This window comes from Cyprinodon tularosa, unplaced genomic scaffold (assembly GCF_016077235.1).
Source record: "Cyprinodon tularosa strain WSP-4 unplaced genomic scaffold, ASM1607723v1 ctg849, whole genome shotgun sequence".
Lineage (NCBI taxonomy): Eukaryota > Metazoa > Chordata > Actinopteri > Cyprinodontiformes > Cyprinodontidae > Cyprinodon > Cyprinodon tularosa.
In genome coordinates this window covers 91,266-117,406 of record NW_024039617.1, presented here as the reverse complement: position 1 = coordinate 117,406, position 26,141 = coordinate 91,266, and the positions used below count along the sequence as shown (strand labels likewise).

Sequence of the window (26,141 nt, the reverse complement as noted above, 5' to 3'; positions counted from 1 at the left end):
CTGCAGTGACCAGGGCTAACGGCAGCCAGGGCTAACGGCAGCCCGTCTGCAGCGGCCCTCTCTTGGCTTAGCCGTGTGTGACGGACCGCTGGTTCTGATGGCGAGTTTTGACTCAGCTTTGGAATCAGTTCTGGAAGGATCAGACTTTGGGTTTTCATTGAGCAGGAAGAGGCTCTACGCTAATTCATTTTTAAGAAGGACGTATTCGCCGTTTTACCGACAGGCTGTTTGTTTCCACTCCCCCACCAGCTTCCTGTGGCGCTTCCTACGTCACAGTCAGCTCCTCATTGGTCAGAGCGTTGGCCAATAGGCACAGACCTGGTTTGAAAAACAACAGGTTGTTCTCACCAACAATCTTCCGATGTCTCATTCATCAGAGCCAGACTAGATTACACATTTAATCTCACATTTAGTCTGGATTATCAGGCTACCGACATAAATCATTTTAGTGACATTTTCTCCCCAAACTGCTGGGACGTTTGTTTTATTATTATGATGATTTTTCGAACTTTAAACCTGAACTTTCATGTAGTTGATTTTGATTGAATAATTATGTTGTTAAGTTAGCAGCATGCTGCTCTACTGCTTGCTGCTAACTGATGTCAGCAGCAGAGTTTACTGAGATCCTCTGAAAAGGTGATGAGCAACAAGTTGGAGAAAGAATAAATTCATTAAAAATATTTGACCCTTTAAATAATTTTTCTGATTAGAAACTTTGCATCAAAGCTTTTGTTAAATTCAGTTTAAAGTTTCAGCTGCTTCTGGATGGCCTTCCTATAAACGATGGCCTCTATGGAGGCTAATTTGTTTCATTTTTGTTGCTGCCACATTTTGGAAATTGAAATTTGAATAAAAAATCTAGAAATAGGTGTGAGAGTTATTTAAAATAAAATGACATATTTTAGTAATTTCATACTTGCTGTGGTTGATCTGATTGGTGAGAGAAGGAGGGAAACTTTTTCTGCGACCAATTGATGAGTTTAGTTAAATGTTTTGTAATTCAACTTAGAGATAATTTCTGTTATTTTATAGGTAAAAAAAAAAACCTTCTGAAACCAGAAAACTTTTTATTTTGCGTTGAAAACCTCCTAAAAACTACTCTGGCATTTATAGATGATTGGGAACTTATCAGGTGGTTAGATTAGCCGTAACAAGCAGAGAAACGTCACTGATGGCTGGAGGAGGGGATGGTGGATCCAGCGATCAACCAGACAAACAGGCAGCCAGCGAGTAAAACCAGCTGATCCAGTTTATCCTCTGTGCTGCAGAGAAACAGTCCATCGCTACAGAAAGCAAAGCTGTTGGTTTTAGAAACGGATTGAGGGAAAGAAGGATGTTTGTTATTGGAAGGTGAAGGAATCTGGTTGATCATTAATGATGTCTGACCCTGAAGCTCCGCCTCCGTCTGAAAACATGGTAAAAGTTTGCATCCTTTGGAGGCTGATTGGAAGCGCGCACTGGAAAGATTAATCAAATAAAAGCTTTGATGATGGATGCAGGAAATGTTGATGCAGTCAGTCATTCAGTGAAAGAATTGCAGGAAGACATGGATGAGTTTAAAATGCTCATCAGTTGGTTATTCTAGTCTTATCAGAGAAAGAAAAGGTAAATTATACGATGACTGGTTTGAGCCTCAAACCTGAATTATTTCCTGAAAGATGCTGAAACATGGACCATCTGATCTAAGTCATCTGCTTCCACTAGATCATCAACATCCAGATCTTCCTCAGTCTCTTCAGAGTTTAAAAGGCCAAAGCAGAACAGGCTGCTGCACTGCAACCAGTTGCTGCCTTGAAAGAAATACAAGATGGAGCAAAGTGAGCTGGAAGCTGATCTTGCAGCATCAGCTGCTAAAATAAAGAGCTTAGAAAGTGATGAGGTGGAGCAGAACCCACCCTTAGGTGGCGACATGAGGAATATTATCTCCCTAATCCAGACCCAGATTCCATAGAGGGTGATTTATAATTCATGCAGCTAGCTGCTAAAACTCCACTTCAACAGACGGTTTGGAGGAACTTTGATCTCCCAGGAGTTTCAGCACAGCAGAGAATGAGCGACCGGGAGAGAATGTGGACTGACAGTTACCCCCGTCCATGAAGGATTCATTAAGTCATTCTGATTCATCAATCCCTTTGGCAGAATGCAATGGAGCCATTTTAATCTAGATTAATCTAGATTAATTCCAAGATTACAGTGAGATAAATCTAGGGTTAGTCCATAGCTTCAATGGCTTCATCCTGCAGGACCTGCTGATCCACTCCAGCCCCATGAGGTCCAGCTTAGTCCTGCATTAGGAGGAACCCAGGACCAACCAAACCAGCAGAAGGTCTCAACAGGGGTCTGAGGATCTCATCTGGGTACCTAATGGCAGCCATGCTACCCCCCCCAAACCCACAGCATTACTGACCCACTGCCAAACCCTGAAGGTTGCTGATGGCTCTCCACAGTGTCTCCAGACTCTGTCCCGTCTGTCTCTGTGCTCAGTGGGAACCTGCTTAGTGAGGAGCTGAGGCAGCCAGTGGAGAATTAGCCAATCCTGGTCTTCTCTGGCCAAGCGTCCTGCATGGCCTTGCTCTGTGAGCACAACATCCATCATTTGACATCAGGCCCTCATACCATCCTCATGGAGTCGGTTTCTAACCGTCTGTGCAGATAGATCCACATCTGCGGCCTGCTGGAGGTCATTCAGCAGGGCTAAATGATGCTCCTACTGTTCCTCCTTCACAAAGGCTGAGGTAGCTGTCCTGCTGTTGGGTTGTTGTCCCACAGCCTCCTCCATGTCTCCTGGTGTCCTGGCCTGTCTCCTGGTAGCGCCTCCAGCCTCTGGACTCTACAAATCTATATTCTGGATTAGATAAGATGTCAGTTATTCTTGCATCGATAGCTGCAGCATTGTTCTGCTAAAAAACACACCTGCAGACTTTCAGTGTTCCTATCGCTGCTATAAACATTCATCATTTCCCTTCAGGTCGACTCTACCAGACATTTTTAGAAAAACAGAGTTTCTTTCCCACAGGCTGTAAATCTGATCAAACGTATTTATTTCCTGACAGGAGAAATGTTTGTTTCTCTCTAAAATCATTTTTACTACATTGAGGGAAAACTCTTTGTTTATGTGACAAACTTTGTTGATTAAAGCTCATTTAAAAGGTAACATTCCATCTTTATCTTCAATGAAATTAAAGTTTTAAAAAGGAGATAAAACAAACAAACAGTTTCTACACTGGATTAGATTGGATTAGAGATTATAGTCATTCTTTGCTAAAAGCTAAAGCTAATGGTTAATAATGAAACATTTAATTTTATTTGGCTCTTCCTATAAATGCTCTCATAGTTTATTTCTAAAGATGGGTCAATACTAAATTAGCAAAGTTTCTATTTAATCTGTCGTTAAATCAGGTTAAATATTTGACTTATAGAAACTTAAAACCATCTTAATGTTTATCTCACATTATTTTTTGCTTGTCTTATTTCTTCCCATCAAACTCTTAAAGCTCTTCTCTTTTTTATTACGCTAATGCTAATTAATGTTGACCAAGAGCTTTTAGATTTATTCAATCAGACAAATTTGCTCAGTTGTTTTCTTACAAAGAACTTTTTGGTTTTATTTGTATTTATTAAATAACTACGCTGTGAAAATAAGGAAAGAATTGTTTGATTTTTAGAAGCTAATAAAACTGAGAATCTGAGAGAAACATTTGACCATAATTGTTCTTATTTATTTATTCTCTTTTTTATTAGATTTTCTGTCAAAATATCCAAAGTTTTTAACTCTAGAAATGCCAGAATGGGTCACATTTACCTCATGTTCTCTGAAAAAAGAAATTAAACCGTTTTTGAAATTTGCTGAATTATATTAAGTTTAACATGATTGTTACATGTTAGCAGGGTAGGACATAAAACAATTGTGTTAAAGTAACTAAATATAATTAAATAAATCCAAAAAGCGGTTATTTTTTTCAGCGTTGAAGCCAAAGACTTTCATTTAAAGTAAAATAAGCTGCAACTATTAACTCTAAAACTGCTGTTTGTGCTACTTGAAAAATAATGTATCTTTTTTTTTGTTTCACCTGTGCGATGCATGCTGGGTTGATGATGCTAATGTTAGCGCTTCCTGGGCTAACGCAGGAAGGCTAACATTAGCAGAGTTGTTTTTATCGTATTTTGTTTGTAAATTTAGATGAAGCCAAACTGCGTCTCTTCCTCAAAGTTTTCCTGAGCCGTTTTACACGAGTTATCGTTCAAACTAACTGATATGATCTACTGTTTAATGTTATTAGCTAGGGCTAACACCGTTAGCAGAAGCTAACAGTGTTAGCAGAAGCTAACAGGAAATCAAACCTGGCTCGTTTCAAGGTGAGCAAAAGCAGATTTAGAGACTAAATAACACGACCTGAATGAGCTGAAATCTGAACAATATCTTCATCATTTCACCATAATTATATTAAAACCTTAACTTACACATACAGTAGAATATATTAGGGGTTTTATTACAAAAAAAAGCTATAAAACAATTTATTTTTACACAGTTTAATTTAAACAGCATCACATAAAAAATGTATAGACATATTTAAGGAAGATTGTTAAAAGTGACAATAAAATAGAATTTGTCAGAGTTAATAATGACTAAAGGATAAAAATGACTGACTGGTTGTAGAGTTACGTTAATTAACAGTAAACAATAGACTGGATCCTCTTTGACCAAAACAGGAAGTTAGAATAAAGACATCTGATATATCAGCTTTAACTGTGATCTAAGTGATTATGGGGAGAATTGTGCTCCATTATTGTTGAGAGCAAAAAGCACATTTTGTGAATTGAAGTCTGATAAAAATACATTCCAGAAATGTTTAAAAACATTTTAATCATGAAAAGATTGTTTGAGTTAATTTGCTGTTTTCTTTCTCAAATGTTATGAATGTTAGCTGATAGAATGTTTTACATTTTATTTAATGTAGAAACTGTGTGTTTTTCTTTTTTACATTTACATTTCCTTTACAACAATAATGGAACAAAATTCACTCCATATTTAATTTGTTTTCAACGCAGACAAACGATTTGCTGTTTTCTGGACAAAGCAGCTGAGACACATTTATTTAAAGTATCCTGACTGTCTGACTGTTTCCAGGAACTCTAAAGGACGTCCCTTCGTCCTTATGTCCCACTGAAACCCACGGCTGGGTGGGATTTGACTGCTGCTAATCCCTTTTTTTCAGCCTCTTTACGTGGATCATCTCACCAAGAAAAGGTTGGCGTGTGGAAAGACGCAGAGACTCGTCCTCCGGTTCCCAGTGTCTCTGTCTATCGTGTCTCTCTGTTCTCTGTCTCTGTCCTTTAAAGAGGCTCTCCGTAGTCCCAGAGACCCCTCACCTCTCTGGACCCACCTTGAACCCTCAACCTTATTTGACCCTTTTCGACATGTGGACTCTGTCCTCCTGTCCCCCTGTCCCCCTGTCCCTCTCCTCCTCTTCCTCTCTCCTGGTGATAGTTCCTGATTGCCTGTCTTGTCTGAAAATCTGTGTGAGAATCAATGTAGGTTAAAGGAAGGACTAAATCATAGATGGTAGCTCTGGGTGGGGGGGGGGGACTTTGTGGGGCTAAACAGACGTCTCAATTGCAGCCTGATCAAACCAGTCTTCCCACCCTGTCCACTTCATTTCCCATCACCATTGAAAACCTGAGCAGGAACTGCAGTAACCGAGGGGTTAACAAGTGTCGACCAAGATGGCCTCCGGGCCCCTAACCGCCCACCGCTAGCCCTGAAACCAACAGAACCTGTCACTGCATGTGTCCATTCTTATTTGTGACGCCATGTTTTTTGGTTCCCTCCTTCACTAATCAACCTGGTTGTTGCTTTGCCTTGTTAACCAGAGTTCCTGCATCTGTTCCCCTGTTTCTCTCTCCCTGATTTTACCCTTTTATTAACTGCTTATCTGAAGTCAAAGCTTATTGTTGTAGTTTTGTTTCACTGCATTGGAACCATTTCCCCCTTAGCTGTAGAGGTAGACTGGTTCTACTCCTCCTTCCTCCTCATCCTGCATACGGCAAAGGAAATAAGGATTAAATACAGTTTGATTCATGTCCACAAATATCAGTCTAATGGGGCTACTGATATAAACCGTTTGTCTTTAACAACTCAAGTACATCAAAAAGAATCGACATCAATTAGTCCAAAGATTAGCGTATATAAAAGACCAGATGAAGCTACTATGAGAAAAAGCAGAGAGAGCAGAACGTTAGAGATTGAACTAACAGATTCTGCAGAGTGGGAGAATAGAGATAGAATGAAGCAGAATGATGAAAAAGGGGTCCCTATGTCCTCCAGCAGTCTAAGCCTATAGCAGCAGAACTATAGAGATAGAATGAAACAGAATGTGTGACTGATGGGACCAGCAGACACACAGAGACGCTTACATTTTATCTCCTACTCTGACACATTTCTTTTTCACACACTCCAGCCAGTAGACCCTGTAAAGCTGGTATTCAGTAGCTTTTGATTGAACATTCAGCCAGTTAGCTGAGGAGCAGAAAGCCTCCATTCATTGCTGAGAGCGCTTCAGAGAATCCTTGGCTGGCATTAGAGAAAAAGGTAGTAAGGTAGAGGAATGGAAAGAACATGAATTGTTCCCATTCTGGCCTCCTCCTCCTCTCCCCAACTTCATAACACATCAAAGGCCTTTCTACTGGGAGCAAGTGGCCCCCATTGATAGGCTGATGCTAATGATTAAAGCCCAGACTGGTTCTTTCTCTCGCCGCCTTCATCCAATGCAGGACATGCAGGACTTTAGCTTCAGCCGGTCTGCTCACTCTGTTTTCTATTGTTGCCATTTTTCCTCCACTTCCTTCATCTTTGGGAATGAGGTTTTTAAAACATTGACTATTAAGAGCAGTTATGATTTGACCGATAGACAAACAGGCAACCAGCACTGCCCCCAGACGACCCTCTCTTCCCTTTTACATTTCTAAACCTTCTTTGCATGCAATCCATCCCAAATGTTCAGTGTGCTGCCGTCCGCCTATCATACGCCCCCCTTACCACACCCCCATCGTAAGTCCTAGTAGGACTTTCTTCCTTTCTTCCTGCCCCTGTGTCTTCTAACCCCCATCTCAGTCATCTTATCGTCTCTTTGACCCCCCCCCCTCTGTGCTCATTGCCCTCTCATGCACTGTTCTTGTGCTCCTCCTTGCATCATCGTGCACATTTCTTTGCCCGTCTCATCTGTTGGAAGCAGCTTCTCTTGAACGTGTCTTGTTTTCCTTTTCTTACATGTTAAAATGAAGAAATGATTCCCTAAAAATGAACTCTGTCCTGGAACATCTAAAACCCAACATGATTAAAAAACCCGACAGCTGCAGAGTTTATGCTGCATTTCATTCTTCTTCGCCTGTTGACCTTGTTGCCTACTGCTTCATTAACTGATTCTGATCAGTTTTATTTATTTGGTTTGGTTGTTTTTGATTTGCTGCAGGGGATGGATCATGTTTGGGGATTAACACTCTAACAGGGATATTTGGTGCCTCTTCATCGCTTCTTGCTTCTTGGCTTTGTTTTGTTTTTTTATGCACAAACGGCAAAGTTAGGGCTGCAGGTCTGGTCATTTGGGCTTCTCATTAACCTGCTGCTCACTGTTTGTCCCCTTGTCACTTGTGTTTTAGAGAAAGATGAGGCTGCAATTGAGAGCTCTGAGTTCAATGCCACGTCAGTAGCTGATGTGGACAAGCGGGTGAAACGGCGGCTTCATATGGGTAACTCTTTTCTTCCTCTTTCTATGTGTTGCCATGCCGCTTGTGCTTGTGCCCCCTCCCACTTCCACTTTCTCCTCCTTCTCCTTCTCCTCTTTCTCCCTTTCTTTTGTTTGGAAAAACATTTTGGTAAATCCTCTGGTGCACGCTGTGTCCACCCAAGAGTCCCCTATTGACACCACTGTAATTAAAACTGTTTGTGGAGGACTAAAACAAATTATTATCCTTTGCAACCTTTGTTACCTCAGTCACCAAACGTTGGTAGACTAATGATTTCCCAGACACTAACACGACACCTCAATGCCACAGTTCTCTGCTCTATTGCAATAACATCTAACCTCCGACATTAGGAAAAAAATCGTTACTTCAAATGAAAATAGTAGCGTTTCAATCATATGGTGCTTAGTGAGCGTCATCAACAATATCCGGGTAAGTAGGACGTTAAAAAGGTAAAACAATCCCTTTAAAAAGTTCTGGACTTGTTTAACTTCTCAATAATCTCAATAAGCCGAGGATTTTTACTCTTTAATTGCAAGTAAAGTTATAGACCAGTTCAGACGTTTCTCATTTATTCAAACTTCTTTATGACTATAATCAACTTTATTTCAGGCAGGTACAGAAAATTACAGATTACAACATTTATTTAGCAGGAATGGTAAAAAATGTGAGGCTTCATGTGAGGTCTAAGTCCTTTTCATAATAAAACCTTTGATTTAATCATAGCTATCACAGATTACACAATCTGGAATATTCTACGCAGAGTAACGTGGCGTATGAGTGGGTGAATTATTCACCTCCAGATTAATGAGGCCTGATCGTTAGGGATTAAAACTCTGTTCAATCTATTTCTATGCATGTCATGTCAAGGCATTTTACAGAAACAATTCAATGAGATTATAAAAGTTAGATGTATAATCTAATGAAACCCAGCCAAGTCTTTGACTTTGGAAAATTCACTCAATGTTGAGTTTATTAGTTATTTTATTAGCATATAAAAACAACATGTTGAGCAAATAGCTGCACGGTTCAGCAAAATGAATAAAAACAGCAACAAGAACAAATATAAAAGTATTTAAAGTTAAAACTAAAACAATTATATTTCATTACAATCTTTATAAGAGAAATCCAAACTGTTAAATCAAATGCCAAAGAATAGAAAAGGGTTTTAAGATTTAAAAGTCTGAACAATCTGAGAAGAGCGGACATGAAAAGGAAAACCCTGCAAACTGCAAAGGCCTGATTACATTTCAAAGTTTAACTGGAGCAAAGAATATCTAAGAGAAGCTGGTTGGTTGATCTTTTACTGCAGTTTAACTCTTAAAGAAATATGAAGGAGCCAAACCGCTAAAAACAATTAAAACAACAAAATCATTTGGAATCAATTCTAATACAAAAAGGAAGCGGTGAAGAGAAGCCGCAGATATGAGCTCTTGTTTTTTTCTACCTGTTAAAAGATGAACTGCAAAGAGGATTGATCTAGTATAAGGCATTACAGCAACCCAACCAATTCTATTCAGTTTATTTCTATAGCTCCAATTCACATCATGTCATCTCAGCTCACTTTATAGATCCAGATCAACCAGATCATCCAGTCAGATTGATTCAAAGTTTTCTATCTAAGGAAAACCAGCTGATTGCATCGACTCATTGACTCTTCAGCAATCCCTCACACTAAGCATGCTTGTAGCGACAGTGGAGAGGAAAAACTCCCTTTGAACAGGAAGAAACCTCCAGCAGAACCAGGCTCAGTGTGAGCGGCCATCTGCTGAGGCCCACTGGGGTTCAAGGAGACAGAAGCAGACATAGAAAAAGAAGCATAGATACAAAAGGCAACTGTCAACCAGCTCCACAGGCGGCCCCATCCAGGAAACACACAGCCAGGCAGACGAGCTCCGAGCCAGCTCCCATGTCAGAGGATGAAGAGAGCACATCCAGTTAGTCACAGTCAGAGAAACAGGACTACACTGGAAAACAGGCCAAGCTCCAACATCTAGAAACCCTGAAAGAGGTTGAAGGAGACAGAAACAGATCTAGAAAAAGAAACCAAGCAATATTAACAGCATGAGCCATTTTCTGAAGTCTTTGGTTGACTTCCCTGTTGTGTTTATCTGTTTATCTGCAATGGTAATAAACTGTAAAATAGGGAATTAAAGTTAAAAAAATATCTTTAAAAGTGGTAACTTATACTTATGTTTATACTTATACAGTGAGGAAAATAAGTATTTAAACACCCTGCTTTTTTGCAAACTTAGAAACCATGGAGGGTCTGAAATTGTCATCATAGTTGCATGTCCACCATGAGAGACAAAATCCAGAAATCAGAATAAAAGTTTTAGTTTAGTTTAGTCTGTGGTGCCTTTGGACAGCTCTTTGGTCTGGGCCATGTTAGTATTGTCTGGGGTGGACAGGTGTCTTTAAGCAGCTAACCACCTCAGACAGGTGCATCTAATTAAGGAGCATAAATGGAGGCGGACATTTTGAAGGCAGACTATCAGGTCTCTGAGGGTCAGAATTAGCAGATAGACAGCTGTTCAAATACTGATTTACATCTGGATCAAACAAATAAATTGTTAAAAAGTCATATTGTGTTTTCTGGATTTTTTTTTCTAGATTATGTCTTTCACCATTGAAATGCACCAACATGACACATTTATACCCTCCATGATTTCTAAGTGGGAGAACTTTCCCAATAGCAGGGTGTTGAAATACTCAGTCTAATTAGGATTATACTGACTGCAGGTGAGTTTTCTTTGTTCAACTGTGTAAAAGATTAGTTTGGTGTGGAAACGTTATTTTAAATAAAAAAGGTTTAGGAGCCACTAGCTTAAGTAATTCATGTTTGAATAATTGTAAATAGTTGAAGCAATATCATGGTATCCTGATTAATCATCCTCTTACAATCTCCTTTCTCTGGTATATAACTACTTAGTTTTTTTAATATAACTACTTAAGTATTTTAGTATTTCTTTAAACATGGTTGTGTATAGTTTGAATTATACGTAAATTGGTAGGTTAGGTATAACTTAAGAATTTGAAGCCACAGTTTCAGTGGTGGACTTTCTGATGAAGTGATTTAATTTTATAAGATATTTCAGAATATATATATATATATATATATATATATATATATATATATATATATATATATATATATATATATATATATATATATATATATAATATAAATATAAATTATAAATATCATCAGAAACATATATTGTTTATATGGGTCCAAAACTAATCTAAACCACTTTTAGTCATAAAATAAGACATATTAGAGCTCAAAGTGAACTCTAGCTGGTAATGATAGCAACAACCCTAATCCAGACATCATAGTTGAAAAAACCAATAGACCTTAATCTGCCAGAGCACGATTTATTCTGGTCTAGTGCCAGACTGGACATGTGGTCCCCCTGTTCCAGACTGGACATGTGGTCCCCCTGTTCCAGACTGGACATGTGGTCCCCCTGTGCCAGACTGGACATGTGGTCCCCCTGTTCCAGACTGGACATGTGGTCCCCCTGTTCCAGACTGGACATGTGGTCCCCCTGTGCCAGACTGGACATGTGGACCCCCTGTTCCAGACTGGACATGTGGTCCCTCTGTGCCAGAATGGACATGTGTTCCCCCTGTGCCAGAATGGACATGCTGTCCCCCTGTGCCAGACTGGACATGTGGTCCCCCTGTGCCAGACTGGACATGTGGACCCCCTGTTCCAGACTGGACATGTGGTCCCTCTGTGCCAGAATGGACATGTGTTCCCCCTGTGCCAGAATGGACATGCTGTCCCCCTGTGCCAGACTGGACATGTGGTCCCCCTGTGCCAGACTGGACATGTGGACCCCCTGTTCCAGACTGGACATGTGGTCCCTCTGTGCCAGAATGGACATGTGTTCCCCCTGTGCCAGAATGGACATGCTGTCCCCCTGTTCCAGACTGGACATGTGGTCCCTCTGTGCCAGAATGGACATGTGTTCCCCCTGTGCCAGAATGGACATGCTGTCCCCCTGTGCCAGACTGGACATGTGGTCCCTCTGTGCCAGAATGGACATGTGTTCCCCCTGTGCCAGAATGGACATGCTGTCCCCCTGTGCCAGACTGGACATGTGGTCCCCCTGTGCCAGAATGGACATGCTGTCCCCCTGTGCCAGACTGGACATATGGTCCCTCTGTGCCAGACGGGACATGTGGTCCCCCTGTGCCAGACTGGACATATGGTCCCTCTGTGCCAGACGGGACATGTGGTCCCCCTGTGCCAGACTGGACATGTGGTCCCTCTGTGCCAGAATGGACATGTGGTCCCCCTGTGCCAGACTGGACATGTGGTCCCCCTGTGCCAGACTGGACATGTGGTCCCCCTGTGCCAGACTGGACATGTGGTCCCCCTGTGCCAGACTGGACATATGGTCCCTCTGTGCCAGACGGGACATGTGGTCCCCCTGTGCCAGACTGGACATGTGGTCCCTCTGTGCCAGAATGGACATGTGTTCCCCCTGTGCCAGACTGGACATATGGTCCCTCTGTGCCAGACGGGACATATGGTCCCTCTGTGCCAGACGGGACATGTGGTCCCCCTGTGCCAGAATGGCCATGTGGTCCCCCTGTGCCAGACTGGACATGTAGTCCCTCTGTGCCAGAATGGACATGTGTTCCCCCTGTGCCAGAATGGACATATGGTCCCTCTGTGCCAGACTGGACATGTGGTCCCCCTGTGCCAGACTGGACATGTGGTCCCCCTGTGCCAGAGTGGACATGTGGTCCCCCTGTGCCAGAATGGACATGTGGTCCCCCTGTGCCAGACTGGACATGTGGTCCCTCTGTGCCAGACTGGACATGTAGTCCCTCTGTGCCAGACTGGACATGTGGTCCCCCTGTGCCAGACTGGACATGTGATCCCTCTGTGCCAGACTTGACATGTGGTCCCTCTGTGCCAGACTGGACATGTGGTCCCCCTGTGCCAGACTGGACATGTGGTCCCCCTGTGCCAGACTGGACATGTGGTCCCTCTGTGCCAGACTGGACATGTGGTCCCCCTGTGCCAGACTGGACATGTGGTCCCTCTGTGCCAGACTGGACATGTGGTCCCCCTGTGCCAGACTGGACATGTGGTCCCCCTGTGCCAGACTGGACATGTGGTCCCTCTGTGCCAGACTGGACATGTGGTCCCTCTGTGCCAGACTGGACATGTGGTCCCCCTGTGCCAGACTGGACATGTGGTCCCTCTGTGCCAGACTGGACATGTGGTCCCCCTGTGCCAGACTGGACATGTGGTCCCCCTGTGCCAGACTGGACATGTGGTCCCCCTGTGCCAGACTGGACATGTGGTCCCACTGTGCCAGACTGGACATGTGGTCCCCCTGTGCCAGACTGGACATGTGGTCCCCCTGTGCCAGACTGGACATGTGGTCCCCCTGTGCCAGACTGGACATGTGGTCCCCCTGTGCCAGACTGGACATGTGGTCCCTCTGTGCCAGACTGGACATGTGGTCCCCCTGTGCCAGACTGGACATGTGGTCCCCCTGTGCCAGACTGGACATGTGGTCCCCCTGTGCCAGACTGGACATGTGGACCCTCTGTGCCAGACTGGACATGTGGCCCCCTGTGCCAGACTGGACATGTGGTCCCCCTGTGCCAGACTGGACATGTGGTCCCCCTGTGCCAGACTGGACATGTGGACCCTCTGTGCCAGACTGGACATGTGGTCCGTCTGTGCCAAAGTGGACATGTGGTCCCCCTGTTCCAGAGTAGACATGTGGTCCCCCTGTGCCAGACTGAACATGTGGTCCCCCTGTTCCAGACTGGACATGTGGTCCCTCTGAGGGGTTCCCAGGGGTCTCCTTCCAGTGGAAAATGTTTGGAACGTGAAAGCAGACACTCCTCCTTGATGACGGAGATCCCTACCTTAACTCAGGGCTTGACTCCAGATGAAGTTTATTTCTGCTACTAGGAGCCATGATCTCATTCTTCAGGTCATGATCCTTCATGATCAAAGGTGATTGTTTTCATTGTAGAGCGGATAGTAAATCAGTAGCTCTGCTTTGTTTTGGTTGAGCTCTTTCTTTGCCTTAAACAAGTCCCCTGCATTACAGCAGAGGAAGTTATCATCTACCTCCTGGTCCATCCTATCATTAGTCTTGAACAAGACAATAATTGCCAGATCTTCAAAAGGTTTGCATGTATAAAGACGAGTGTTAGCATGCACAAAGCTGATCCCCAAACCTGAAACAAATCCAAAAGTGTGTGAAAATTAGCATAAAGGAGGCTGATGGGCCTTCATATATATGCAGACCACTTCTGAACAAATGAATTATGAAACCTAAAACTGATTGGATGACTTTGCTTCTATATTTAATAAATGTGAAATTCAGGCCTAAGCTCACATGCAAACATTTCTACAGTCATTATGGACACAAGAGAAGGCTTTGATAAAATGACAGAGCTAAGGATGTGTTAGCATATTTGGACATTAATAGTAGAGAAGTATTAGTTTAAAAGATGCCTGCATTGGACAGATTAATGAAACAGGAATCAAACAATATTTCTGCAGTTAAAATATAAAAACTGAATGTTAAACGGAACTATAAGCAACCAGAGAGTCACAGAGCCTGGCATGGTCATTAGTGGTGAAAACCAAATGAACGTTCTCTAAGCATCACTAAGACTGTGCTTCCCTAACAGGTGGTGAGACGTTTTCTCTACCTCAATATTACTTTATGGTTTGTATGAAGCACATTTATGTTTTGTCAAAATATTACGGGTCTACCTTTAGGTCTCGTGTTCTGGGTAAAGTGAAGTTCTGAGGAGTTGGTTAAGGTAAATATCTAACTCTGGATATCCAACCTTGGGCTTCCACTGAACGCTTTTACATGCTGATCGTCCGCATAATACCAACTTTCAGCGTCATCCTACCTGCAGTGCAGACACCGGCCAGCCGCCGCCTCCACCCTGCTCTGGCGCTCAGACCAACCCTTCTATCTTCTGCAGTTAGCCTTTAGAGGCTCTAGCCCTGGTTGGTGCTGCCTTTACCCACTCTGTTGAGAGGACAGCAGATTTTACTGCTGTCCTCCTTCTGGACGCCCCCAGTGCTCCGTCTACCCGGTGGACTTATCCAATCTACAACTGTCCTCAGTCAATCCTCCCCAGTTAGCCTCTATAGCTGGCCCAATTCAACAGCAGCCTCTCTGCTCTGGCACTATTTACCCAGCTGACTTTTCCAATCTACTCCTGTCCCCGTCCACTCCTCTCGTGAGCTACCACCAGCAAGCTACCCCCTGTCCCCCGCTCTGGTGCTCTGTCTGCCCAATGGGCTTCTCTGATCTTCCGGTGTGGTACCTTAGCTTCACAGGGGGAACCGGCTGGCCACCTCACCTTGGTCTATGATGCTCTGTCTGCTGGTGTTCTCTCTCTCGCTGCTCCTGACTGAGCTCCAGAGCACTGTCTCACCTTACCGCTGATGTCTGGGTGATTCGTCTCTGAACGCAGGACAGCAGGGCTCCAAACTGGGTCACTGATAAGCGATAGTACCGCTGAAAGTAACCGTTATCCAGGCATGGGATAACTCACCTGCTGGGATAACTCACCTGCTGGGATAACTCACCTGCTGGGATAACTCACCTGCTGGGGTAACTCACCTGCTGGGATAACTCACCTGCTGGGATAACTCACCTGCTGGGGTAACTCACCTGCTGGGATAACTCGCCTGCTGGGATAACTCATCTGCTGGGATAACTCACCTGCTGGGATAACTCACCTGCTGGGGTAACTCACCTGCTGGGATAACTCACCTGCTGGGATAACTCACCTGCTGGGATAACTCACCTGCTGGGATAACTCACCTGCTGGGATAGTTCACCTTCTGGGATAACTCACCTGCTGGGGTAACTCATCTGCTGGGGTAACTCACCTGCTGGGATAACTCACCTGCTGGGGTAACTCACCTGCTGGGATAACTCACCTGCGGGGGTAACTCACCTGCTGGGATAACTCACCTGCTGGGATAACTCATCTGCTGGGATAACTCACCTGCTGGGATAACTCACCTGCGGGGGTAACTCACCTGCGGGGGTAACTCACCTGCTGGGATAACTCACCTGCTGGGATAACTCATCTGCTGGGATAACTCACCTGCTGGGATAACTCACCTGCTGGGATAACTCACCTGCTGGGGTAACTCACCTGCTGGGATAACTCACCTGCGGGGGTAACTCACCTGCTGGGATAACTCATCTGCTGGGATAACTCATCTGCTGGGATAACTCACCTGCTGGGATAACTCACCTGCTGGGGTAACTCACCTGCTGGGATAACTCACCTGCTGGGATAACTCACCTGCTGGGGTAACTCACCTGCTGGGATAACTCGCCTGCTGGGATAACTCATCTGCTGGGATAACTCACCTGCTGGGATAACTCACCTGCTGGGGTAACTCACCTGCTGGGATAACTCACCTGCTGGGATAACTCACCTGCTGGGATAACTCACCTGCTGGGGTAACTCACCTGCTGGGATAACTCGCCTGCTGGGATAACTCATCTGCTGGGATAACTCACCTGCTGGGATAATTCACCTTCTGGGATAACTCACCTGCTGGGATAACTCACCTGCTGGGATAACTCATCTGCTGGGATAACTCACCTGCTGGGGTAACTCACCTGCTGGGATAACTCACCTTCTGGGATAACTCACCTGCTGGGGTAACTCATCTGCTGGGGTAACTCATCTGCTGGGGTAACTCACCTGCTGGGATAACTCGCCTGCTGGGATAACTCATCTGCTGGGATAACTCACCTGCTGGGATAATTCACCTTCTGGGATAACTCACCTGCTGGGATAACTCACCTGCTGGGATAACTCATCTGCTGGGATAACTCACCTGCTGGGGTAACTCACCTGCTGGGATAACTCGCCTGCTGGGATAACTCACCTGCTGGGATAACTCACCTGCTGGGATAACTCACCTGCTGGGATAACTCACCTGCTGGGATAACTCACCTGCTGGGGTAACTCACCTGCTGGGATAACTCACCTGCTGGGATAACTCACCTGCTGGGATAACTCACCTGCTGGGGTAACTCACCTGCTGGGGTAACTCACCTGCTGGGATAACTCACCTGCTGGGATAACTCACCTGCTGGGATAATTCACCTGCTGGGGTAACTCACCTGCTGGGATAATTCACCTGCCGGGATAACTCATCTGCTGGGGTAACTCACCTGCTGGGATAACTCACCTGCTGGGATACTTCACCTGCTGGGATAACTCGCCTGCTGGGATAACTCACCTGCTGGGATACTTCACCTGCTGGGATAACTCATCTGCTGGGTTAACTCACCTGCTGGGATAACTCGCCTGCTGGGATAACTCACCTGCTGGGGTAACTCACCTGCTGGGATAACTCACCTGCTGGGATAACTCACCTGCTGGGGTAACTCACCTGCTGGGATAACTCGCCTGCTGGGATAACTCATCTGCTGGGATAACTCACCTGCTGGGATAACTCACCTGCTGGGGTAACTCACCTGCTGGGATAACTCACCTGCTGGGATAACTCACCTGCTGGGATAACTCACCTGCTGGGGTAACTCACCTGCTGGGATAACTCGCCTGCTGGGATAACTCATCTGCTGGGATAACTCACCTGCTGGGATAATTCACCTTCTGGGATAACTCACCTGCTGGGATAACTCACCTGCTGGGATAACTCATCTGCTGGGATAACTCACCTGCTGGGGTAACTCACCTGCTGGGATAACTCACCTTCTGGGATAACTCACCTGCTGGGGTAACTCATCTGCTGGGGTAACTCATCTGCTGGGGTAACTCACCTGCTGGGATAACTCGCCTGCTGGGATAACTCATCTGCTGGGATAACTCACCTGCTGGGATAATTCACCTTCTGGGATAACTCACCTGCTGGGATAACTCACCTGCTGGGATAACTCATCTGCTGCGATAACTCACCTGCTGGGGTAACTCACCTGCTGGGATAACTCGCCTGCTGGGATAACTCACCTGCTGGGATAACTCACCTGCTGGGATAACTCACCTGCTGGGATAACTCACCTGCTGGGGTAACTCACCTGCTGGGATAACTCACCTGCTGGGATAACTCACCTGCTGGGATAACTCACCTGCTGGGGTAACTCACCTGCTGGGGTAACTCACCTGCTGGGATAACTCACCTGCTGGGATAACTCACCTGCTGGGATAATTCACCTGCTGGGGTAACTCACCTGCTGGGATAATTCACCTGCCGGGATAACTCATCTGCTGGGGTAACTCACCTGCTGGGATAACTCACCTGCTGGGATACTTCACCTGCTGGGATAACTCGCCTGCTGGGATAACTCACCTGCTGGGATACTTCACCTGCTGGGATAACTCATCTGCTGGGTTAACTCACCTGCTGGGATAACTCGCCTGCTGGGATAACTCACCTGCTGGGGTAACTCACTTGCTGGGATAACTCACCTGCTGGGATAACTCACCTGCTGGGGTAACTCACCTGCTGGGATAACTCACCTGCTGGGGTAACTCACCTGCTGGGATAACTCACCTGCTGGGATAACTCACCTGCTGGGATAACTCACCTGCTGGGATAACTCGCCTGCTGGGATAACTCACCTGCTGGGATAACTCACCTGCTGGGTTAACTCACCTGCTGGGGTAACTCATCTGCTGGGATAACTCATCTGCTGGGATAACTCATCTGCTGGGATAACTCATCTGCTGGGATAACTCACCTGCTGGGATAACTCATCTGCTGGGATAATTCATCTGCTGGGATAACTCACCTGCTGGGATAACTCACCTGCTGGGATAACTCGCCTGCTGGGATAACTCATCTGCTGGGATAACTCATCTGCTGGGATAACTCATCTGCTGGGATAACTCACCTGCTGGGATAACTCATCTGCTGGGATAACTCACCTGCTGGGATAACTCACCTGCTGGGTTAACTCACCTGCTGGGATAACTCACCTGCTGGGATAACTCATCTGCTGGGATAATTCACCTGCTGGGATAACTCACCTGCTGGGATAACTCACCTGCTGGGATAACTCATCTGCTGGGATAACTCGCCTGCTGGGATAACTCACCTGCTGGGATAACTCACCTGCTGGGTTAACTCACCTGCTGGGGTAACTCATCTGCTGGGATAACTCATCTGCTGGGATAACTCATCTGCTGGGATAACTCATCTGCTGGGATAACTCATCTGCTGGGATAACTCACCTGCTGGGATAACTCATCTGCTGGGATAATTCATCTGCTGGGATAACTCATCTGCTGGGTTAACTCACCTGCTGGGATAACTCACCTGCTGGGATAACTCACCTGCTGGGATAACTCACCTGCTGGGTTAACTCATCTGCTGGGATAACTCACCTGCTGGGATAACTCACCTGCTGGGATAACTCACCTGCTGGGCTAACTCACCTGCTGGGTTAACTCGCCTGCTGGGATAACTCGCCTGCTGGGCTAACTCACCTGCTGGGTTAACTCGCCTGCTGGGATAACTCACCTGCTGGGATAACTCACCTGCTGGGCTAACTCACCTGCTGGGTTAACTCGCCTGCTGAGATAACTCGCCTGCTTGGCTAACTCACCTGCTGGGTTAACTCGCCTGCTGGGATAACTCGCCTGCTGGGATAATTCACCTGCTGGGATAACTAATCTGCTGGGATAACTCACCTGCTGGGTTAACTCACCTGCTGGGATAACTCACCTGCTGGGTTAACTCATCTGCTGGGATAACTCGCCTGCTGGGATAACTCATCTGCTGGGATAATTCACCTGCCGGGATAACTCATCTGCCGGGATAACTCATCTGCTGGGATAACGCACCTGCTGGGATAATTCACCTGCTGGGATAACTCATCTGCTGGGATAACTCACCTGCTGGGATAACTCACCTGCTGGGATAACTCACCTGCTGGGATAACTCACCTGCTGGGATGATTCACCTGCTGGGATAACTCACCTGCTGGGATAACTCACCTGCTGGGATAACTCACCTGCTGGGATAACTCACCTGCTGGGATAACTCACCTGCTGGGATGATTCACCTGCTGGGATAACTCACCTGCTGGGGTAACTCACCTGCTGGGATAACTCACCTGCTGGGATAACTCACCTGCTGGGATAATTCACCTGCTGGGATAACTCATCTGCTGGGGTAACTCATCTGCTGGGATATCTCACCTGCTGGGATAACTCATCTGCTGGGATAACTCGCCTGCTGGGATAATTCACCTGCTGGGATAACTCACCTGCTGAGGTAACTCATCTGCTGGGGTAACTCACCTGCTGGGATAACTCACCTGCTGGGGTACTTCACCTGCTGGGATAACTCACCTGCTGGGATAACTCACCTGCTGGGATAACTCATCTGCTGGGGTAACTCATCTGCTGGGGTAACTCACCTGCTGGGATAACTCACCTGCTGGGATAACTCACCTGCTGGGGTAACTCACCTGCTGGGGTAACTCACCTGCGGGGATAACTTACCTGCTGGGGTAACTCACCTGCGGGGATAACTCACCTGCGGGGATAACTCACCTGCGGGGATAACTCACCTGCTGGGATAACTCACCTGCTGGGATAACTCACCTGCTGGGATAACTCATCTGCGGGGGTAACTCACCTGCTGGGGTAACTCACCTGCTGGGGTAACTCACCTGCTGGGATAACTCACCTGCGGGGATAACTCACCTGCGGGGATAACTCACCTGCTGGGATAACTCACCTGCTGGGATAACTCACCTGCTGGGATAACTCACCTGCTGGGATAACTCATCTGCAGGGGTAACTCACCTGCTGGGATAACTCACCTGCTGGGGTAACTCACCTGCTGGGATAACTCACCTGCGGGGGTAACTCACCTGCTGGGATAACTCACCTGCTGGGATAACTCACCTGCGGGGGTAACTCACCTGCGGGGGTAACTCACCTGCTGGGATAACTCACCTGCTGGGATAACTCATCTGCTGGGATAACTCACCTGCTGGGATAACTCACCTGCTGGGATAACTCACCTGCTGGGGTAACTCACCTGCTAGGATAACTCACCTGCGGGGGTAACTCACCTGCTGGGATAACTCACCTGCTGGGATAACTCATCTGCTGGGATAACTCACCTGCTGAGATAACTCACCTGCGGGGGTAACTCACCTGCTGGGATAACTCACCTGCTGGGGTAACTCACCTGCACCTGTTTGCAGTTTTTCATGCTCTGATTCACCATTAGTCTCACAGTGGCTGCCTTCCTGAATATAATCAGGGAATTAATGAAGCTTTTCCAGGTATTATGATTGATATTTAACTTATCCGTATTATAGTTTCTTATTTTGTTTGTCGGACTTTGAGATGCACTTAAAGTGGAATAAAATGATACGCTTATGATTAGTATCACCCCCAACTCATCCAACTGTCTTTTACCACCACTCAAACATAGCTTTTAGCAGACCACCTTTTCTCATTCTAAAAGAGCGGTAGTCTATCTTTGCCTGCATGCTCACCATTAGCATCCATGATTAGCTCTTTGCTCACGGCATTTAGCACCTGGAATTAAGCTCTTATCTGAAGATCAGTATGCCGGCCATCAATCATCCCCTAATCTGGGATTGGGAATGTTTGGGTAAACGCATAGATAGGTAATCAAGATGATCTCTTGCCCCAGACACACTTTTAAAGATCGTTCTGCTGAATCCAAAGTATTTCCAGAACCAAAGTGGAAAGAAAAAATCTTTTCAGCAAGTTCTGGTTGTGCTTTAAGACGTCATTGTTTTTCATTGAGCGCCCAATCTTTATAGATCAACAGCTGCACATCAATTAAGTTTATTTGATTTTTTTGCACATATAAGTTTGTGCAACTCATTTGGAATCAGATCAAGCCTCATGATATAAAAGTTCAGGCAAAGAATTACCTTAAATCCAGAGCGAATAAGTAATTTTTCTGTCTCCTCAAACTTGACCTAATTTGCAGCTCTGCTCCTACTGGCTAATCTGGCATTTCTCCCACCTACTGGTCTGGACTATACAGTACATCATTATAATTATAGGTTATATGGATGTAATAAACAGAGGTTGGAAAATAACATGAGACAAACATTTGGAAAAAAATATTTTTTTCAGGTATATCATGCATTCGGAAAATGTTTCATTGTTTTATCACTATAAATGAAACAAACATGTTGGTTTTCTAAGGCATACATGAAAAACAGTGATAGTGAAAATGATTGATCAGTCATTTCAGGTAAATGTTCACTATTTCAGAACTAACTCGGCATGCGGCCGTTTACCTGTTTAGCATAATAACACCAAAAACGACGTCAAGCAAAGTGAATAAAATACTTTTTTCTTTTGAGCTAAATAATGAGGATGTGTGGATATTTGCTGAAAGTAGCTGGCTAATGAGCCTCTTGCTGCCTTGGCGGGGCGGCAGGGGGATGCGGCGAACCTTTGGATAAATTTATCCTCTCATGATGTGCCGGGCGGCGATAATGGTGTCAATCTGCAAAGGTTACACTGCGCAATCAGGAAATAGAAAACTCTCTTAATACAGGCTTTTATTTTCTTAAGAATCTTTTATACTACAATGTAAACATTGTTTTTTAAAAGCAAAAAAAAAAAATTATCTTTGACAAGAGTTTTGAAAATATCAACTCAGATGCATATGGAGGATACCTATCCTCATTATTAGGTCTTTTATTTTGTGAACAGGGAGCTCTGGAAGCCTTTAAAAACAGCAATATACCAATATGATCAGTAATCAATCAGCAGAATATATATTATATCCAAGCAGTGAAAGTAGAGATGAAGGATCCTTTAAAATGAGTGTCTTCATCCTGCAGCTCCATAGCTGGAAGCGCCACCTCCTCTAATGTCAGACTGAACATCATCACAGCTTCCTTCACCTGGTTTGGTGAGGAACTCCTGTTCATTTGGAGCTGCTCTTTAGGGACTGAACAACCATGGCAACTTCATAAAAACCTTTCAGCCATGGGGCAGCCACTCTTAGAAACGGAATCATTTTGCTTATAAGGCGCACAGATGGGTCTTTAATTAAGACAAACAATAAACAAGAGAAAGGACATCATGTTTATCATATTATCATTGATACTGTTCAGTTTAAGGGTTTGAAACGTTTCTGACTGTAAATATGTTTTAAATCTGTCCTGACACACATTTTCCCAGGTCTCTGGTCTACTTCAAACTGTAGTGAAAGAGGCTTGGAAAAGAGGGCTGAGGGTGGTGTGAGAGGCTTGTCCAGCACATCAATCAGGCCTAGCGGTTTGTCTCTGTTCCTACGCTTAGCTTGGCCCTGGGGCTCGGCTGGGCGTGGTCCACAGAGAGGGGCTCTGCAGGACCTCAGCTAATGACAGGGCCCACTGTACTCAGCATAAATCACTGTGTCCCATAAACACCACCTACACACTCTAGAAATCTACACATTTACCTGTAGTCTTACATTGAGAGTCTTATTGATTATATCCACCTGTTTGGGCATGTAGACCCAAACATGATGCAGACACAGGAGAACAGACCAACAGTCGAACCTGGAAAGTGCTCGTAGGCTACCTGACCAACAGGCTGCCTACATGATGGAGTGTCTTCCCTTCCTCCAGCTCATCATCAAGGAAACTCGTTGCCTTTATTCTAGAAAATTCTGACCTTTAAACTAGTTTAATCCTGTCTCCCTTACTAAGATATAAACAGTGTGAACTAGGACTGCTTGATTATGGACAATAATAGGGGAGTGATACTCTTGGGTTTGCATGAGCAAACTGACCTACGTTTAGATGCCTAACATTGCTTACTGGTTCTGATCTTTCCTGTGCTTCAGCATTAACCTCTAACAATGTATGTATTTATTTTTCCTACTGTGTTCGATTGACGTAAGCACATGCCTTCTTGACATTTTAATTGAGCGGTGCCAAAAGTTTTGGGAAACGTCGCCAAATAACACGGTGCTGTTATTCCGCAACAGCCCTCTAAATTCCAACAGATCATCCCGGGGGATTGGATTTAAAAATTGTGTTTTGAATCTGACAGTTGATGAGAAAATGTAAAAGTTCTGCTCAAACTAGGATTTTCTCTTGAATATATGAGTTGGAGTCCAGCGAAAGCAGGCAGTTAGTAAGAAAAACCTCTTTATAAAGGTGTAGCTTTAATGAATCCCTTTCAACAAACATGACTCAATGTCAAATTTCAGCCTCCTCAGCGATTCCCGACCCTCATTGGAAAGACGTTGACTGAGCTTTGCTTAAAGCAACAGTAGCTTAGTAGCTAAGCTAGAGTTACCATCGGCCTGTGTTTGTTTTAGGTAATATCCACAAGTCCCAGCAAACCTCATCTGCACCACCAACAAGAACATTTTTCAGGAGAAAAATATTCCCCCTGCTCCAGCTGAGGATGTTCTATGCTAGCACCACTCAATAAACCACATTTATTTTCTTTATTTTTTTTACCTGGTTTCGTTTTTTTTGTGTCAGATAACTTATTTCTCTAAAAGCCCTTTTTGTATAATTGTAGAAAGAATAAGTTTTGACTCTCTAGACGGGAGGAACATGATGTCATAACATCCAGGGTCTGGATTCTTCCATCACATGAAGCCTTTTCTTTTACGGCATCATGTCCAGTTCTGATAAATCTTCAGTGATTATGCTAATGAAGTGTAGCGCCGGTCATTTGTCTCTTTCATCCTCTTTAGAGAGCTGTGCTGTAAACAATGGCGGCTGTGACCGGACCTGTAAGGACACCGCCACCGGGGTACGCTGCAGCTGTCCTGTGGGGTTCACTCTGCAGCCTGATGGCAAAACCTGCAAAGGTAGGTAGATATATGTGTTCTAGAGCCAAACCCCGTACACGTCTATCCTCCACCTGTCTGGCTCCAGTTTACAGCCGTCAGAGCTGATGGTGCTTGATGCTTTTCCTTTGGAGCATTTTTCTGTATCAGCCCGACAGAAAACCACCCAAATAAACTAATGCCTGACCTCAGAGGAGGACGACAAGGCAAAGATGCAAAGGCTCAGTCCCAAGTCTTTGCTATATCTATCTCTATCATAGATGTGCAGCCTATGGCAAAGTTTAGCTCATGCTAACATGTAGTTTATAGCATCAGATGGCTAATGCTACATTTGAGCACATTTTAAATAAATCCTCTATTTATTATAGACTTTAACACTTAGTTAAAACAACTCTGCTAAATTTGAGCCGAATAATTCAGTTTTTTTTTTCAGAGTCAAGGTCAATGGAGTTTTAAACAACAGTTAAAAGATGCCAATGATTGAAAATCTGAATTTTCCTTGATTGTTAATAGTGGTGATAATTGTGATCTTTCTTTTGACACTTTTGCATCAATTGAAGTTTATTTCTAAGGCTGAACAGACGAACAGCATTCATTCATTTATTGCTGCCTCTGCTTCCTGCTCTTCTCCACCACGTGTTTCAGACCTGGTCTGAGAGCCACTGGGCGTCACCATGGCGACTGGAGATGTTGGTCATGTGACGGGAGCGCTGCTATTTGCCTATGAAAACATAGATTCCTTATGGGATGTGTGGCGTTCAGCGTTTACTGAGAGACGGAGGGAGAGAGATGTGTTTGCAGAATGAGTGTCAGGCAGTCAGAGAATGTGGCGTGTAGGTGTGTGGAAGCGCTGCCAGGCAGACGGCGAGTAAACGGCAAACTTTCAGATGTTTGAGCACAGAGGCCACTGCTGATCCCCCCGACCAACATGGCCGCAGTCATATTAACAGCGCCATCCAGCTGCCGATGCTGGGAACGCATTTCTCCAGCTAAGCCAAACATTTCAGCATAAACACAACGGTTGTGTTTTGCAGAAGTTTCCAGATTTTATGGTGAAGATTTAATTTGGTGCCAACAGCTTAGCTGGAATTAGCATTTTATAATTAGACTCAAACTGGGTCCTAAATGGTGAAGCTTTGTAAATCCAGTGAAAGACAGCAGCCATTTTCAAAGGACGGCAAAACAATTTAGCTTTTAGAAGTTTTTTCTGGTTCATCATTAAAAAGGAAAGCTCAGAAGTAAAGTCCAGGTTGGTTTGACAGGATTGAAGAGTCCAGCAGATCCCACCCGTGCAGAGCTTGCTGACAGCAGGTGGCTTTGACCTAATCTGTAAGGCTTGTTTATTCTCAGAAACCAGGTCGTCTGCGTGTCTCAGTGAACGCAGATATGCCCCGCCCCGTTCCACAGACACTCTGCTGCACCTCTCCAAAATTGTAGGTGACCTCAGACACTGCCGCAGACAGGAGGCCTCTGAATGGTCAATTCTCCATCCGCTCTACACTAAGCGTATCTCCTGTTTGGTTCCTTACCGCCTTGTTTTGTTTGTATGGCCGCCATTGTGGAAAACGACTGGTGAAGATGGCATCTG

The 26,141-nt window shown here is 45.0% G+C and overlaps 1 protein-coding gene across 2 annotated transcripts in view; it reads left to right on the top strand.

Annotated features, from left to right (window-relative positions):
* The window catches only part of scube1 (signal peptide, CUB domain, EGF-like 1), a 131,380-nt gene that overhangs the window by 69,537 nt on the left and 35,702 nt on the right, over positions 1-26,141 (top strand). The window contains exons 7-8 of one of the 2 annotated variants that reach the window (XM_038272927.1): positions 7,657-7,746; positions 24,458-24,574. In XM_038272927.1, the coding sequence (XP_038128855.1) occupies positions 7,657-7,746; positions 24,458-24,574 (207 nt within the window). The remainder of the gene's footprint in view (positions 1-7,656; positions 7,747-24,457; positions 24,575-26,141) is intronic. The other variant, XM_038272928.1, reaches the window with a different exon arrangement.